This window comes from Lolium rigidum, chromosome 7, assembly GCF_022539505.1.
Source record: "Lolium rigidum isolate FL_2022 chromosome 7, APGP_CSIRO_Lrig_0.1, whole genome shotgun sequence".
Taxonomy (NCBI): Eukaryota; Viridiplantae; Streptophyta; class Magnoliopsida; order Poales; family Poaceae; genus Lolium; species Lolium rigidum.
The window spans coordinates 262,127,643-262,143,435 of NC_061514.1; the positions used below are offsets into that span (position 1 = coordinate 262,127,643).

General features: G+C 41.5%; 1 protein-coding gene across 1 annotated transcript; it reads right to left on the bottom strand.

Annotated features, from left to right (window-relative positions):
• Positions 1-3,200: 3,200 nt before the first annotated feature.
• LOC124672695 (kinesin-like protein KIN-4C) lies at positions 3,201-11,816 on the bottom strand. Its single transcript, XM_047208885.1, has 26 exons — positions 11,691-11,816; positions 10,982-11,128; positions 10,257-10,409; positions 9,941-10,167; positions 9,337-9,512; positions 9,114-9,238; positions 8,966-9,002; positions 8,784-8,875; positions 8,583-8,696; positions 8,395-8,508; positions 8,002-8,088; positions 7,725-7,905; positions 7,552-7,646; positions 7,185-7,283; positions 7,000-7,113; positions 6,820-6,936; positions 6,663-6,743; positions 6,497-6,568; positions 6,331-6,421; positions 6,204-6,226; positions 6,020-6,105; positions 5,184-5,447; positions 4,914-5,055; positions 4,702-4,800; positions 4,043-4,609; positions 3,201-3,933 (listed from the first exon to the last, which is right to left on the bottom strand). The coding sequence occupies exons 1-26, from the start codon at positions 11,814-11,816 to the stop codon at positions 3,610-3,612; spliced, it is 3,753 nt and encodes a 1,250-aa protein (XP_047064841.1). The 3' UTR covers positions 3,201-3,609.
• Between the last annotated feature and the right edge of the window lie 3,977 nt (positions 11,817-15,793).

The following is a 15,793-nucleotide window of genomic DNA, read 5'->3' on the forward strand; positions in this document are numbered from 1 at the left end:
ACATCAGGCAGCGTGATGCACTGATGCTCAAACTGAAGCTTGAGAAACTGGTCGCCGAGGTTACAACGGTTTGTACTGGATGGGTACTACCCATTGGGTAGGAAGTTGGTTCAAGGGTTCGAGTGCGTCGGGAAAAACTGAGCTAGAATCACTTCTTGGTCGGAGTGTTCAGTTTACTTCAGGCGAGCGCTCCGTTGAATTCTTTTTTGTGGGGTCGATCTATGGTTGTGGGTGGTCACCGGCGTGTTCACCTGAGTAGTCCAGCCTAATTGCATCAAATGGTGCAATCGTATCATTCAAGCTGGCATTCAATGGCCGCTTTCAAACTTTCAGGATGCCATGGACACGACAGGGAGCGACTTCAGTTCCTAGAGGGGAAATGCAGCCAGGTAGGCAGCTTCGTGACGACGGGGGCCTATCTCTCTGGTCAGCTAAGAAATCGTTCGACCAATGTTCAGCTGGTCCAACAATCACCTAAAGAGTAGCGAGCATTGAAGTCAACAAGACAAGAAAATAGAAGAACATGCAATTGGATTTGCCAAACTCCAATGGCCTAGTTAAAGAACATGTGAGTTGCGACACAACCCAACCCCCTCAACCCTAACCCAACCTGCCCCAGCGGGTGGCGCCGCCGGGCAAAGCCCGCGGGGCGTGGCGGCGACAACGAGATGAAGAGTTCAAGTAAGCTCAACGAGCTAAAGGGTCCATGTTGAAGTTGTGTGGAATATTTGTATAAGTTATAGTTGAATTTAGACAGGTAGGTTACGTGTTGGAGTTAAACTCTGTAACCTGGGCCTAATATATAATCTGGGCCTAATATATAAAGCCACCTGGGTAGCTAAAATAGACTAGACGAAAGCTAGGTTAGACACAAAATCGATTTTCGGAAACGGTCTAGTGACCATGGCAAGGGCGCTAAACTGGCGTGGTATTTATAGATCTGGCGTGTCTATACACCATGACGGGATTGCCATCAATGGCACTTTGATAGTACCTGGAGACGAGCACCCGTAAAGTATGCCCCATAGATATATGTGTTATCGCTGATTTTGTTTTTACCAAAAATAGTCTCTCATCAACTTTCTGCAATGATTTAATATTGTATTATGCTAACAAGTGGTATTAGAGCTGCAATTAATGATTAGATTCATGGCGCGGATGATCTAGAGGAGAGGTGATGGTGGTTCTGGTGGAGGGAGGGCTTCTGTCAGAGCGGAGGCCGGAGTGAGTGAGGTTCCTTACGTCGTAAGGGCCAAGCAAAGTGGAGGTTAAAGCAACGACTGAAGCCGCCCATGTTTATTGACAACAATAAGGGGGTGCGGGGGGCGCTCTACGGTACGAGTTGTTGATGATGGCAAAACACCATCAACAAAGGATGACATTGATCGCGAGACGGCCATCTCATCGAAACATATTAGATCGGGCAAGCACCGTCGGTTGATTTGCTTGGCGCGCATGTTGGGGAAGATCATACTGGCTGATGCGGTGCAACGAGTTCGACCGGTCTAACCGGTCAGTTCAACTAGTGAGGCTGGCTCGACGAGATGATACTAGGTGCAGTTCAACAAAGACCCGACGAGTTCTGATGTCGTCATGGTTGTGGCGTGCACGCATCTAAGATTCAGATTATCTGGTGGAGCTATACGGGTTCGATTCGTCAAAGGCGTGGACCAATTTATTTTTGAGTGCACACAAGGAAACAAAGAAAAGTCTAGTTAGATAGATGACACAAGGCGTGATTTGGAGCTCAGAAAGTCCCGTGAGGTTAGGATTAAAGGTGGAGATATATCTGAACTATCTAAAGCTAGGAGACCAACGTATCAAAGAGCTCTCGCACACAATCTTCGGTAGCAAGGCGATACACGTGAGAAAGCTTTGCTGAACCGGAGGAGAGGCTGAGGTCGGTTAGAGCGCTCGTGACCTAAGTGATATTATCAATGGTTGTTCGTGGGAGAGCAGTCGGAGGACGAGATGTCTTCCACAACATTCTTGGATTGTAGCTGGGTGTGGTTTTTCCGGTCATTAACTGATTCAAATGTCTTGCTTTTCTTTTGACTGCATGCTCAAATCTGTTTTCGAACATTACATTATTAACGTGTTTCGCTAATACTCGATGTATCTGTTGACGCAAGTCTTTGTGTGAGCAGGTTTTATTTTGGGACATGGAACAGGAGAGCAAGTGAGCACCCCGGATCAGAAAGAACCAAATTCAAGGAGATTAAGGCCAAAGGAGCCATGAATGATCTTCCATGCAACAGTGAACATCAAAACTGTGTAAGAAACAAGTCGTTGAAAGTATGTCTAGCGTAGCTGGCAATCTATCTGAGATCGTGTGTGGTCGAACTGACAGTTCGTCAGGAAAGGACATGATCTCAAAGATCCTTGTTTCTTGCTCGAAAGAAATTCTGAGATGAACCAATCTCACGCAAGCTCCTCCATGGAAAATGTCATTTCGGAGGTATCTCATGTCATGATCAAGCACTTCAGTGTACCTTTTCGGTTCTTCGAAAGGATGATCAAGCGTCTAGAGGACAGAAACAATGAGCTCGGCTGGGATATTGAGACGGCTCGCGTGTTTGGAGATTGCTGCTGCCAGTTCAATCTATGCAAGTACAACTACCACAAGCTCGGTGCGGACCAGGCGCCTATCCATCGATTCGGTCTACAAAATCTATATCATTAGATTCGTATGAAAAAAAAAACTTTTCAATGATATAATTTTTGTGACATGTATTTCATATTTTATTAACCAAAATAATGGTCAAAATAATTTATTGAGCTACGTGTCTGTTAAACTGAGATGGAGCTATGCCGAGTTGAGACTCCGGCCACCTATCACAACGCCAGCCACGCTGCAACTAGATGTTTAACTAGTTTGGTCACTAGAACTCGGCTTGTATTTCATTGTTAACTTAATGTAATTTGAGGAGCTAGTTTTATTTTATGGATATTGGTAACTCGTTTCTTCTGAACTACTGGACTTCTTGTCTGCATTATGTTAAACATGAAAGTCTATTCCAAAAATCTCTGCCTTGAATCAGCAAAACCATGTCAAATCAGTAGTAAACATCATCCTCTACAAACGGGGTATATCAGACTTCCGATAACACAGGAGGGCAGCTACTGGATGCCTCTTCAAGGTGGCAGCTACTGGAAGAAAAAAATACAGAAGGCAAGAAGAACATGGAAATGGCTCTGTTGAAGTCAATGTCCATGACCCGTCCATTTACCAGGAATCTAACAATCAAGTATCATGAATTCATGACCAACGAAACATGCATATCAACAGCACAGGAACGGGGATCAGCAACTCCAAGTAACCTCCCGCCACAGTATACAGCAGGGGCAGCAATACTGCTTTCTAAACCTATCCAGTATGGAGAGACACAGTTAAGTTACAATCCCCAGAGAACCGGTGATATAGCTACAGAAAACAGGAATGCTGCTCTGCCGATGCTACAGAAAACAGAAGCTATGTAGGACCTGCCAAGCTAGCTTGGCCTTGATGGAGAACCAACTCACCATCGGGGATGCTTGTCGGTTATAACAGTTAACCTCATCCTCTTTTACAATCTCTTTCAACATGTCCATCCATCACTAGCAGGCCGGTCATCCCAAGTGGTGGTTCTCCTTTTCAACAGCGGCATTCTTTCTTGACCGAGCCGGTGGCCTTGCAGTAACGCTGGTGTTCTCCTTGTTGGTGCTTGCAGACTCGTCGGGCTTGGTGGCGTTGCGGTCTGTAAGAGGGTTGCCCTCGGCAGGCAGTGAGGACATTGCTCTCGGCAGCCTGAGGGGAATATCAGTTCTGTTCTGCGGAGCTGCTTCGCAGTTATCCGGTGCAGAGGGCGGTGGAGGAGGCCCTGTAGGGACGAGCTGTATTGTCGACTTGCGCCAGTTTTTCCTCTGCTTTGGTTTTGCCCCGTTTTGTTTCACCTGAAAGGGATTGCGTTATACAAGCAGAATGAGCAGGGCAGTACAAATGTTCATGACAGCGAAAACTGATTGGTTGCGACAACTCGTTATTTCCTGAAATAGTACTTACCGCATTACTTCCAATGTCCGCCAATGGTTTTCTTGATTTGGGCTCTTGAGCTTCTTCCTTCTCAGCCATAGCATTCTCAAGAAGCATGATTCCTTGCTTCACATCTTCCTTCATTTTGGCATCATTCTCTGAAGAAGAAACATTACCAGACTCGCTGCCTTCCTTCTTAGATGGTTCATCATCTATTTCTTCCTTGATGTGCACCCTATTGGAACATTTGGAAGATTTGCATCCACAACTAGGACCACATTGTGAACCTGCAGCTCTGCACTCACAGTATCTGGTGAGCTTGCATGATGATTTTGATGAACACGAGCAACACTGTGAAGCATGCTCTTTCTGGATAGTGGGCATTTCCTCACTAGGCATCTCCAACTTTACATTTGTAAGTGAACTATTGTTACTCGGGTTTGATGTTCTGCGTCGTGTATTGACTTTCCTGGATGATTGTACCCAATCTGTATCAGATCCATCATCACTCATATCCTCTAATTCTTCCGACTCCTCGGCATCTGATATTTCCATGTCATCCGACCAGTAGGAGCTGTTCTTACCGGCTCGAGCATTCTACATTAAGGAGGCACGCCATAAAAAGACTGAGTACAAAATATCACCAGACATAATCTAGATGAAACTGAAACATAAATATAGCTAGATACCTTCCGCAAAGCATAAGTTTGACCATCTTCTGGATCAATAATAGTATCACACCTTGAGGCCCTACCAGATTTCTTCGCATTGTTCATTGCAGTGAAAAGCTGTCAATTAGAAGAAAGTGTCAGTGTGAGTGATCCCTGAAATCATATCTATGCTATGAAATGCATTTTCAAAAACTCAGTGATGTAATAAAAGTGCTCAATTACGTATTTACCTGCATATTTTGGTTATGTAGATCATTAACTTGTGTTTCCAGTTGTCTCGTTCTGCCATTAAGCGCAACCACTTTTTCTTTGAGTTCACCAATGACAAGGTCTTTGTCTCTACTCATCACCTCCTTATCATGTAGTTGACATCTAGGCATACAGAAAATTAGAACAGATTAGGGAAACCAGAGACTGTTCATTTATATGTTTTACACAACTTCAATCATGAAAAACAGGTAGTACAGAACATAACAGATTGGTAAACAAGTAAAACCTACCTTGAAGATGATGCTAACTGAAAAAGGTAGTTCATTGTGCTCTTCGCATCAGGTAGGGACCTTATGTGGTTCCATCTGCCTCTACCATTGGACACACGCTCACGCTCCTCTGCTTCAGACAGTTGAGAAGCCATGGACACCATTGCACTAGATGATGATGCCAACATGTTTTCCAGTGCTGAAATTCTAGAACTTCTGGCACTAGGAGACATAGCCTGAGGACAGTCCTTCAGCTTTGCTATTTCCTTTGATATTGTTGCTCTCCTATTTCAAGAACATTTTCTGTAAAATAGATGCAAATCTAATGCAAAAGGCATGACAGTAAACCAGCTAATGTAGAATTTTACAGTCAACTATTTTTGTTTGGAATATGAATAAAGAAACAGATCAGAGCAAACTTGTGTAAGCCCATTATTTACCATCATAAAAATTATATGTTGGAAGAAACCTTGGTACTGGAGTGTCCGTAAACAAGTAGGGAGAAAGATACAAGTCTATATATTTACATGCCATGCAGATTTGAGCTGACCCTACCTACACTGAGCATCAATCCTCCAGTGGTATGGTCAGTTTGGTAATGAAAATGCGTTATTTTCACATGACCAAGTTATGTTCTCGATCACAAAAACCATGTTCAAAGGTCATTTTGGCAATGAAACTGCGTTATTTTCACATGACCTGGTTATGTTCTCAACTAAAACCATGTTCAAATTATTTCCATCGTCTAAACTGCTTGCTGCAATGCACATATACATAATAGACACCACCACAACACAATGAAAGGTGTTAGAAACATAAGTTCTGTATCATAGTAACAGAAGGAACCTGAGACTTACTCTTGTATTTGTCGTTCATAGTGTGAGCGTAATTCGTATGCCCTTACAGTAACTTCAAGTTCATCATCAATGGATCGCATCAATGCCTAGTGCCATATCAAGAGAATATTTCAGACATAGTACAACACGAAAGTACAACAGACTATTGTATTAACCAAAAGATTGTCAAGTTCTGTAAGAGCACCTGAATCCCTGATCCACTTGTTCCTTGAAATTTCAAAGCCAAAAGGCAGTAACGTCATGAGTTGTGACTTACGAGTACATAAATATCTCAATAACACCAGAAAAGAATTCACTCTGTAGTTTCTTACCATATGTATCCCGGGTGGACTTCTTTGCTTCGAGCAAATCTTTTAGTCTTTTCGCGGCCATCGCAGCTTCTTCGGTTTTTCTCTGTAAAACCTACACGGAGCACGGCTGGCATAACTACCAAGTTACTTGGAAGCAATAAGATATATATTTTTTTAGAAAACTAACCATCTTCTGCTTCTGATTTAATGCCAGGAGTTTATGCATCTCATATTCATTCCGTCTCCCTTCCTTCTTGAGCTAGTTAATGTAAACACACCATTCTCAACATAAGTTCTTTATGAACTCGCAAATTTACAAAAGGCAAAGCTACAACAAACAGTCAAAGAGTAACCTGAAGCACTTCCTTTTCACGGGCAGCCTTCCAAGATCTAAATTGCTCCGATTCTTGTTTAATCTTCTGTTGAAGTTGAACCTAAGATACGATGAAAAGAACATATGTCAGAAGATGGAATTAAATTAAACTTCGAATGGTTTGGAGAAAGAAAAACCTTCTGAGATTTGATGCGTTGAATTTCTCCTTGTAAACGCATTGCTGCATCATCACTTCTTTGTTTCTGTCGTAGCAACTGTTGTTGAGCTTCCTGTTTTTTCTTGAGCTGAGAGACCTGCCATATGGTAGCCAGTTAGTGACTGGGAAAGATAAAAGATCAATTTATGTATTTACAAACCTGGGATTCAAGCATGGTCAGCTTCTGAAGATAGTTCTCTTTCATTTTGTGCGAACACTCATCAGTTGAGGAAGATATATTTGTTAATGCATGACGGAGACTCTCGATTTCTTTCTGTAAACACAAATAAGATTACTACTGTTTCAAGAAATTTGAAGGAATCAACAATATTGAGCAGATTAAACCTGAAGAGCCTTCTTTTCTTGCTCCATCTCATTTAACTTCGCCTCATAATGTTGCTTGAGAACAGAGGTGTCGCTCTTTGCAAATTGTTTCATCTCCGCCTGCAGGAATTAAAATAATAAATAGGTATAATTACACTCGTCCAGTTCCACAAACAGACAGTACTAGAGCATAGTTTTGACTAGAACATTTATAGGTTAACTGTAGGTATCATTGACCATGAGTTTAAAATGGATGATGGGATGAAAAATATTTATTACATGTAAAAGCTAGTCTTGGAATAAAATTTCAACAACAAAGTGTCAAAGTCAATTTAAACAAGTTCTTTTAAATTCGTATATGAACAATTAAATCAAAAGAAAATAATACCTCCTTTTGCTGAAGTCTTTTATCTAGATCCTGCAGCTCCTGATCAAGTTGCTCTTGTAGGGATGAATGTTCTCTTTCCTTTTCTTCTTCTTCAACTTCACCAGCAAAAAACAATGGTGTTTATTAGAGAAAGTTTCATGAACACATGGTATCAACGTGTTTCAATAACTTACTTGACACTTCGGGTGTCCCTTCTTCACAGCCTGAACCCAGATCGTCCAGAAGTATGCCCTTATCCAGTGCAAGTCGATCATGTAAACCATTTCTACAGTCAGTGGAGAACTTTTGCCGTGTTACTTCACTCTCCAACTGTTGAATCTTTGATATATAGGTCTTCATAAGGTCCACATCCGGCTGAGAACAAGAAATATAAACATAAAACAGTTACGGAGGCTGATATGACAATGTACACACAAAACTGCATTTGATAAGAGATTTAGTTTAACACACCTGCTCGCTGCCGTCATTTTCAATATCATCCCACGATTTCCCATTGCGTGCTGATTCAAGCTTTAACATCAGCTTATCCTTTTCCAGCTGTCAACAAATAATCTATGTGTTATCTGTTGTACTAAATTGCCAAGGCTATTCACGTGAAACTGGCTAGCAAAATGTCATTATAGAGATGTTACAGATAAATGGTACATGGTATAAAGTAACTGCATATCATGAAGGAATAAAAATATTGCATAAGAGCTAATATACACCTGCACCCCACATTACCTAATGAGGGTGAACTCACAAAGCTCTGATAAATAAACATTTGTACAGAAGTATATTATGGCTTCATTGAATCAAGAAAAGTACACAGTTCAACCACAAGCAGAAAGAAATCATCAATACCTGGGCAGCAAGTGCACGCTGTGCTAACTGTTCACACGACATTTTTCTTTCCTTGAGCTCACAGTAAAGCTCTGAATTTTTTAATTCAAGTAGAGAGACTTTTTGTTGCAGCAACTAAAAGATGCAGAAAACAACATTAGAGATGCAATAAAATGAACTAATTTGATTAGTCAATGTACTAAACCAACCTGAAGCTCTTCTAATGCTGCACTCCCACTACGGGAAAACAGAAGTTCACTCTGCAGCTGCTCTAATTGACTCCTCAATTTCTGCATTTCTGCTGTAACTGGGTCTCTGTTGATCTATTCAGTACGATACAAAAGGATAAGCAAAAGATGGCAACCGAAATAAAAGATTCAAAGAATTTTTTGTGGATAGAGCATCCATACCACTGCTTTGTTTTGAATATTTCGTGTACGATTGGCATACTTGAGTGTATTAATGGTTTCCTCTGCATTAGAATCAGCAGGACTAATGCAAGCTGCAGGAAAAGAATAACAAAGAAATTTGATTTTAGTAAGTGCTCCAAGTAGGCCAATATGAGGATATGAGTGTCAAAAATTAGACCTACCAATCATAACGGTTTTACTGTTTCCTCCTAGAGAGTCCTGCAAAAGAACAAAGAGCCCTTAGTCATGTATATGTTACATTTCAACATTTCAGTTGTCCGACTTAAATAAGGTGAGATCATATAGAAATACAACTATTATTATGCATACCTGCAGTAGGCGGGTTAATTTGCTGTCCCGGTACGGTACAAATGCTCCTTCCTTCCTCTTCTTTTCATCACCTAACGCACTAATAACATTGCCAAGAGCAAGAAGGCCTCTGTTTATATGTATCCCTATAGCCACAAGATACATAGAAGAAATTCAAAATTGGCTTAACACTTATATACCGAATTAAGCTAACATGTACATATGCAAGAAGAGCTGTCCTGACCTTCTTTAAGCCGCAATCCATCAGCTCCTGTTCGCTTAGCCCTTTCAGAACCAGCCAAGTCAACTAAATGAAATTTTGATGATAAAATATCATAGTCATTATTAGTTGGCTTCTCAGATGTAGAACTTGACGTCCTCTTTTGCTCGATAGAGATCGTGAAGATAGCATGAGAACGACTGCAAAGAAACAATGACTATTCAAATAAAGGAAGGTTTTATAAATATATATTAAAATCAAAATTAGTTGTCCAGGTTGTGTTGTTAGAGAATTTCAATGTCCAAAACAATTGTCCTTGTGAACTTTGCACTTGAATCATTTGAACATCTTGAACACAGAAACATCATGCAAGTAGCTCTTGGTCCCAATTCAAAAACAATAACCAACAAATAGCACGTATGGTAATGCAATAGGAAACAGCAGAATATACAGCATGATCCAAGCCAATTTTCATTGTGTATCTGGTAACCTCTTACAAAGTTACAGTCAGTGCATAGCCATGTTACTAGTGGAACCCTGAACAAATGGAAAGTTGTCTAAACAGAAAAGTATGTGTTCATGTGCCCAAAACTGGTCATCACATCATGTAAATATACATGTGACTTACCTTGACTGGCTATTCATGTTTGTACTTCCAGTAGCGCGTGATAAAGAACCTCGCGCCAAGTGCAAGGCCATTTCTTCTTTTGACTTGACCTCAGGCTCTGTCACACCAGCAAGTGTAATGCTACCATTTGCAGTTTCTCGAATCTGAATAGGTACTCTAGCAGGAGCTGCTGCTTTTGTGACAGACCCAGCATCCTCAAGTAAATCAAATACTTCCTCCTTGAATATCTGAAGGGAAGAGCAACAAACCCAGAAAAGATAATAAGCAAAATATGCGTTGCAATTAAAGTAAATATAAGTTCTACCAGCTAGCATACCTCGATGAAGGATACCCGAATTAAGAACTCGGTATCACCCTTCATTGCTTCAGCTTTTTTGAATATCGTCTCCATAACTTGTGGAATTATTCCTCCACAGTTAGCTTCACCACTGTAATTGGTACCCATCGTATATGTCTTCCCAGATCCAGTCTAAAGGTTGTACATGAAAAAGGCTAAGTCAGAAATAAACATCTAATAAAAAAACAGGACTCTCAACAACTATTGATTGTTACCTTGCAACTGTCTATATTGTATGCCCAAGAACTAGACGGGTATAAATGTTATTTTGATTGTTTGAAACAAAGTGGTAATTTTCTTATCTTATTTTATTAAACATGAGACTGGTTCACCAATTATGCCAAAAAAATTAAGGCTACAGTACTCAAACTAATCATGTGAATAAGACATTCTTACAGATAGATTTGACATGGTGAATCTGTAGTTGCTAAATTAGAATCTCGATGTAATATATATTCTACAAAATACACTCTTTTATGCACTAAAATCCTTATAGTGATTCCAATTCTAATTCTGAACTAGATATTAAAGATGAGACGTTTACAGCCACAAGATAGCAAGAAAGCATGTTCCTAATAAAACAGTCCATAAAGGTTCTATTAGGTGCTAGGTTAACAACAGTAACAGCTCGGAGTGGAGCTAGAAAAGTAAGCAATAGTGTTTCCCCATGTGAAAAAATAGTTTCGAGTATACATGATAAGTACCTGTCCGTAAGCCAGCACAGTGGTGTTATATCCAGCGAATAATGAGTCGATTAGCGGATGCACGCATTGCTCAAATATCATCGAGGAAGGAGATCCGGTGCTTCCGTAGACATGATCATAGGTAAAGGTGTGTGGGCCAATTTGGACCTAGAATAGCACAATAGAGCATCATCAACATCCATTTATTAGACTTATAAGCCATTCAGAAGAAAAATAGAAATCCACTGTTCATGTGGTAATCATGTAGTAGATTATATATTAGTTGAGCAGTCAATCCGATAAGCGCAGTAGAGTCAAGTGTTCTGGAAGAAAATTCTATGGTGAAACTGAAAATATAACACGCTTGCTACGGTATGCTGAAAATCAAGAAAGGGATATGGCCCTAAGCATAGAACCCCCACCACACATCTTCCATACGGGATCTTGTCAGCCCAAATTATGCTCCAAGAAACTTGAAATCACAGACAGCATCGTGATATTTTTTTCGACCATACAGAGACATGATTCCCCGGACCACCCAAGAAACCAGATAAAATTGGAACGAACGAATGAACCAACTCCCACAACGTATCCTGTCGATCCCAATCTACCATACGCCCATCCATCGATTCAATCGGTAACCCTAGTCCCTAGGATGCGCGCGTGTTGTGATGGTTGGCCAAAGACCAGCAGTAGGGGGGCAAAGACCAAGAAAACGAATCGTACGTACCTGCGGCTCGCCGGGCGTGACGGTGACGCAGTCGGTGCAGCCGAGGAGGAGCTCCTGCGTGATGAGCGGGCGGACGTTGACGGCCACCTTGACGCTGTCGCCCTGCTGCTGCTGCTGCGAGGCCATCTCCGAGCTCCCCATCGGAACCCTAGGCACGACGAATTCCCGCGACGGATCAGGACGAGATCCCAAGGCGTAGAAGATATACAGCGAGAAAACAAGGAATCCGAACGCTGGGAGCCGCGAATCTGAGAAATCGGGGCGTCGGATTGGGGGAAGTTGGGAATCTGCGGGCCGAGGGTTTTGAATTCGGCTCACCTCACCGCGCCCTCGCCGTGGCGGCGCGTCCCGTGCTGCGCGGGGAGGTCCGAGCGTGTCGGGGAAGGGTGGCGGCGGCGGCGGGGGACGACGCGCTGGGCGACGGCGGCGGCGGAGGGGGAGGAGGATGGGGATGGAGCTCGGGGCGGAACGGATGGGGGAGAAAATGGATGGGAGAACTCAAAATGGAACAAGGGGGCGCCTCGGGGTGCTCCTGCGGCGGGGTGGTGGGCCCACCCAGCGCAACGGCTTCGGATGCGATTTCGAAATTCAAAATGGCCGTGGAGACGGGCGGGCGGGGTCAGCTTAGCGCTGCTAAAGCACGTGCTGGGTCCGGCATTTGTTCTGCGATTTGGATGGTTTCGGCGGCCAGCACGCAGCCCGGCAGGTTGTTGCGGCTCGGCCTTTAATGCTCTGCGATTTTGGGATGGCCATTTGGAACATTTATGTGCGGCGATAGCATTTTGATATGGAGTACGGAAATTATCTTATACTGTATGATCTAAAAAGATATTGCAGTTTAAGTAAGACCTGGTAAGATTTGGAAGAACGATCCGTCACGTTTGGATGTGTCGACAGTCGACCGGCTCTAGCCGGCTTTGGTCTGGTCTGGTTCTTGCTCCGTCTCATCTCTGCTGATAATCAAGATGTGGCAAAACAAGCCAAAAAAAAAAAAAGGCCACAGGTTACGATCGTACAAGAGCATGGCTTGACAAGGCATCAACAATTGGTGCTATACCGGTATTTCTCATTCCATTTTTTATGCAACCGAGGCTGTTACCTCCAGCTATTCTTCCTCCCAGATTAATTGCAACTTATATTATGTTTATTGCATGATGAACTGTTGGAGAATGGAAACTTGGAGTTTCACATCTTCATTTAGTATTTCAGTAGCACATTTGTCTTTTTTTCTACTAGGTTGTTCATATCTTGTGTCATCATATACTTATAAATTTCCTATGTTGCTGTTAGATTATACTGTATTTCTCAATATTAGCCACTATCCAGGTGGCATCCACCACCTGTCTGGGCTGTCACCTGCACATCCTCTTTCCATTCCCACATCGATGCCTCTGTGGCAACATGCCTGAGTTGTCACCCTCCCTGGTAATTGAATTTGCACTTTAAAATTTTAGCCGGTGCACTGTTGGAGCACTTAATGTGGTAACTGCAAGCAATGTTTGAAGCCTAACTGAGGTAAAACTACCTATTACTTTATACTTCTATTTTGCGTTCTTGCTGATTTCTCAAAGGACTGTTGGTGCTTGCCAATTTCTCAATCTAATGGGCATAAGGATATCTTGTACATATGAGTAGCATAAGTTAATTTCAATATCAAATAAGAGTAGCATAAGATCGTCTTGCGACTTCAGTTGCTTTCTTACCGTGGCCTAAGGATGGATCATGTTCGCTGTATTGTTTCGCAATTAGATATTAGTGTAAAATGCACAATTACTTGTCATGTGTCAGCCATTCTAAATAGGAAATGTTCTTATGGGGTATCATATTATCATGTTTTGGTTCTGTTCATAGTATATGTCTAACAGGTCATGCATTTTAACATAGAAATCTCAAATATTTTCATCAAGCTGTGACTACAAGTTAGATAAAAAAATGTCGAAGGGAGTTTGATAGCTAGCAGCATACATGCAAGCACCTGTCAGGTTGAGTCAAATTTACCATCTCTCATTTTGATTCACTCAGTCACACAAGGATTTGCAGAATGCCCACTTGAGATCATTACAGCCTTTTCGTTCCTGACTAAAAAGAATAACATATTTTGGTTCCCTTTTCTACAGAACATTTTTTTTTTGCTTGCATCCAACATTTAAGTGCTCTGAGATTAGGCAACCAAAACTGAATTTACGACTATATGCGTGTATGAAAAACAATTAATATCACTGGTCTAATTAATCTCCGGATCGTCTAGAGATGCAATCCTCTGGCTTTGTGGATGGTTATACACTTTATAGGGATTTTTTTTCTTCTGAAGAGATGGTACCCGGGTATTGCAGAAGGAAGCGGACTCGGACATGAGGGTGTTGCGATTAGCTCCACTGTGTATCTTCTACAAGCCGCAGAAGGCCATGTACCGCAACCTCTACATAAAGTATGGTTCACCGAAACTGTAATTTTTTAAATAAAGTAAAATTAACATGTAGTACCAAACGTATGGTGATATCTCGATTCATTTTTTTGTTGCAAACCTGCAGAAGTCCTCATGTTGTATTGACTGTATTTTGTCTTAATCTGTTCGAGTAGAGTGATTAAAATGGCTAATTCTGCAGGTTTTGTGTTCAACCCAACGTGAGTTTAGTGGTGAGCATCAGCTAATTAATCCTAACATATTCAGAAGTACTATTGAGTGGTACTGTACTCAGTTCACATTTATGTCTGAAACTTTGATGTTGTACCAGATAGATAACAAAGGTACACTTTCCTGAGCAAGTATAACAACTACATCATTGGAAATGGATATTTTTGACATACCAACATTATAGAGTTGTGATGGTGGTTGGGTTGACATACCAACATCACCCACTTTTGATTAGCCCTTTTCAATTCCAATACCAACATTATAGAGTTATGATGGTGGTTGGGTTGATCGTAGCATTGGTGTCAGTCCAAGAGCATCATGGATTTCTCACTTTTATTGCTGACGAACTGCCTAATAAAATGAGGAATTTGGTACTTTTCAGTTCGAACAATACAGACCATATTCTTTTGGCGTGAGGAATGCACATAGATTGAATTCCATCCTTGCTGCTTATAGCCTTGCTCTGGCCAGAGTGCTAATAAAATGAATAGTTTGGTGCTTTTCAGGGCGAATAGTACAGATAAAAAAAAATCAGGTGAGGGCTGAATTGCAAATAGAGTGGGAGGCTCTTTCATAAAAGTAGTGAGGTCTGCCAACAACTTCAGAGTGATAACTATATAACAATTTGAACATGTACTGGAAAGGGCTCGATCTAAAGTACATGGCTGGTGTGAAAAGAAATTGTCTTGTGCAGCAAATTTTTTCTTTCTAAAATCAGCTATCAAGACTTGTTGACCTATTCTATGAGTTCTTTTTTAACTTGCAACAAGTGCGTTCAAGAAGATACCTACAGTAATGTCCAAGCATTGGTGGGTGGGATCATATATCGCAGAGAAATGCATTGACAGTCATATGGGAGAACCTCACAGTTCCTAATGGCACTGGAGGACTGGCTTTCTTGTGTTATAAAAGTTGGATGATGCTATATTAGCAAAATAAGCGTGTAGATTATTGGTCACTCTGGATAATTGTTGTGCGAGATTATTGAGAGAATGGTACTATCCCGATGGTAACATTTTGTCGGCAACCTGTACTTGAATTGCATTGTGAACTTGGCATGCTATTTCTGAAAGGAATGGATGTGCTAAAGTTGGGTTTGATTGTTAAGTTTGGTAATGGTTAAACTACTGAAGTATAGCAAGCCAAATGGGTGATTGAGATCTATGTCAGTGAGTTGTTCAGCTTTGGCTGGATAGCCAGGAGCAGCCATCGATGGGTGCTCGCTAATTTGTGAGTTACGGAGCTACAGGTATTCGTTCCAAGGTTTTTCCAGGGATTTTTGGAGCTTCACATAGATGTGTAAGAGAGCCTCTTGATATTTGGTTTTCTTTTCTCAGACTTTGATGTAATCCATTTTCTGGTCGACATTGTCGGAATCTTTGGAATAAAACCTTAGACTGTACTTCAAAATTAATGTCAAATCATTAAGTAAACAAGAGATATTATGAAAGTGAGCCATTACACTTTG

What these genes read in the sequence shown, in the direction of transcription:
- LOC124672695 (XM_047208885.1), bottom strand. Translation starts at nt 11,816, where the DNA reads ATGGCCTCGCAGCAGCAGCAGCAGGGCGACAGCGTCAAGGTGGCCGTC. An exon ending in TCACGCCCGGCGAGCCGCAG is followed by an intron (nt 11,129 to 11,690) that starts GTACGTACGATT and finishes GTGCTATTCTAG; the next exon opens with GTCCAAATTGGCCCACACAC. An exon ending in AACGCATCAAATCTCAGAAG is followed by an intron (nt 6,744 to 6,819) that starts GTTTTTCTTTCT and finishes ATCGTATCTTAG; the next exon opens with GTTCAACTTCAACAGAAGAT.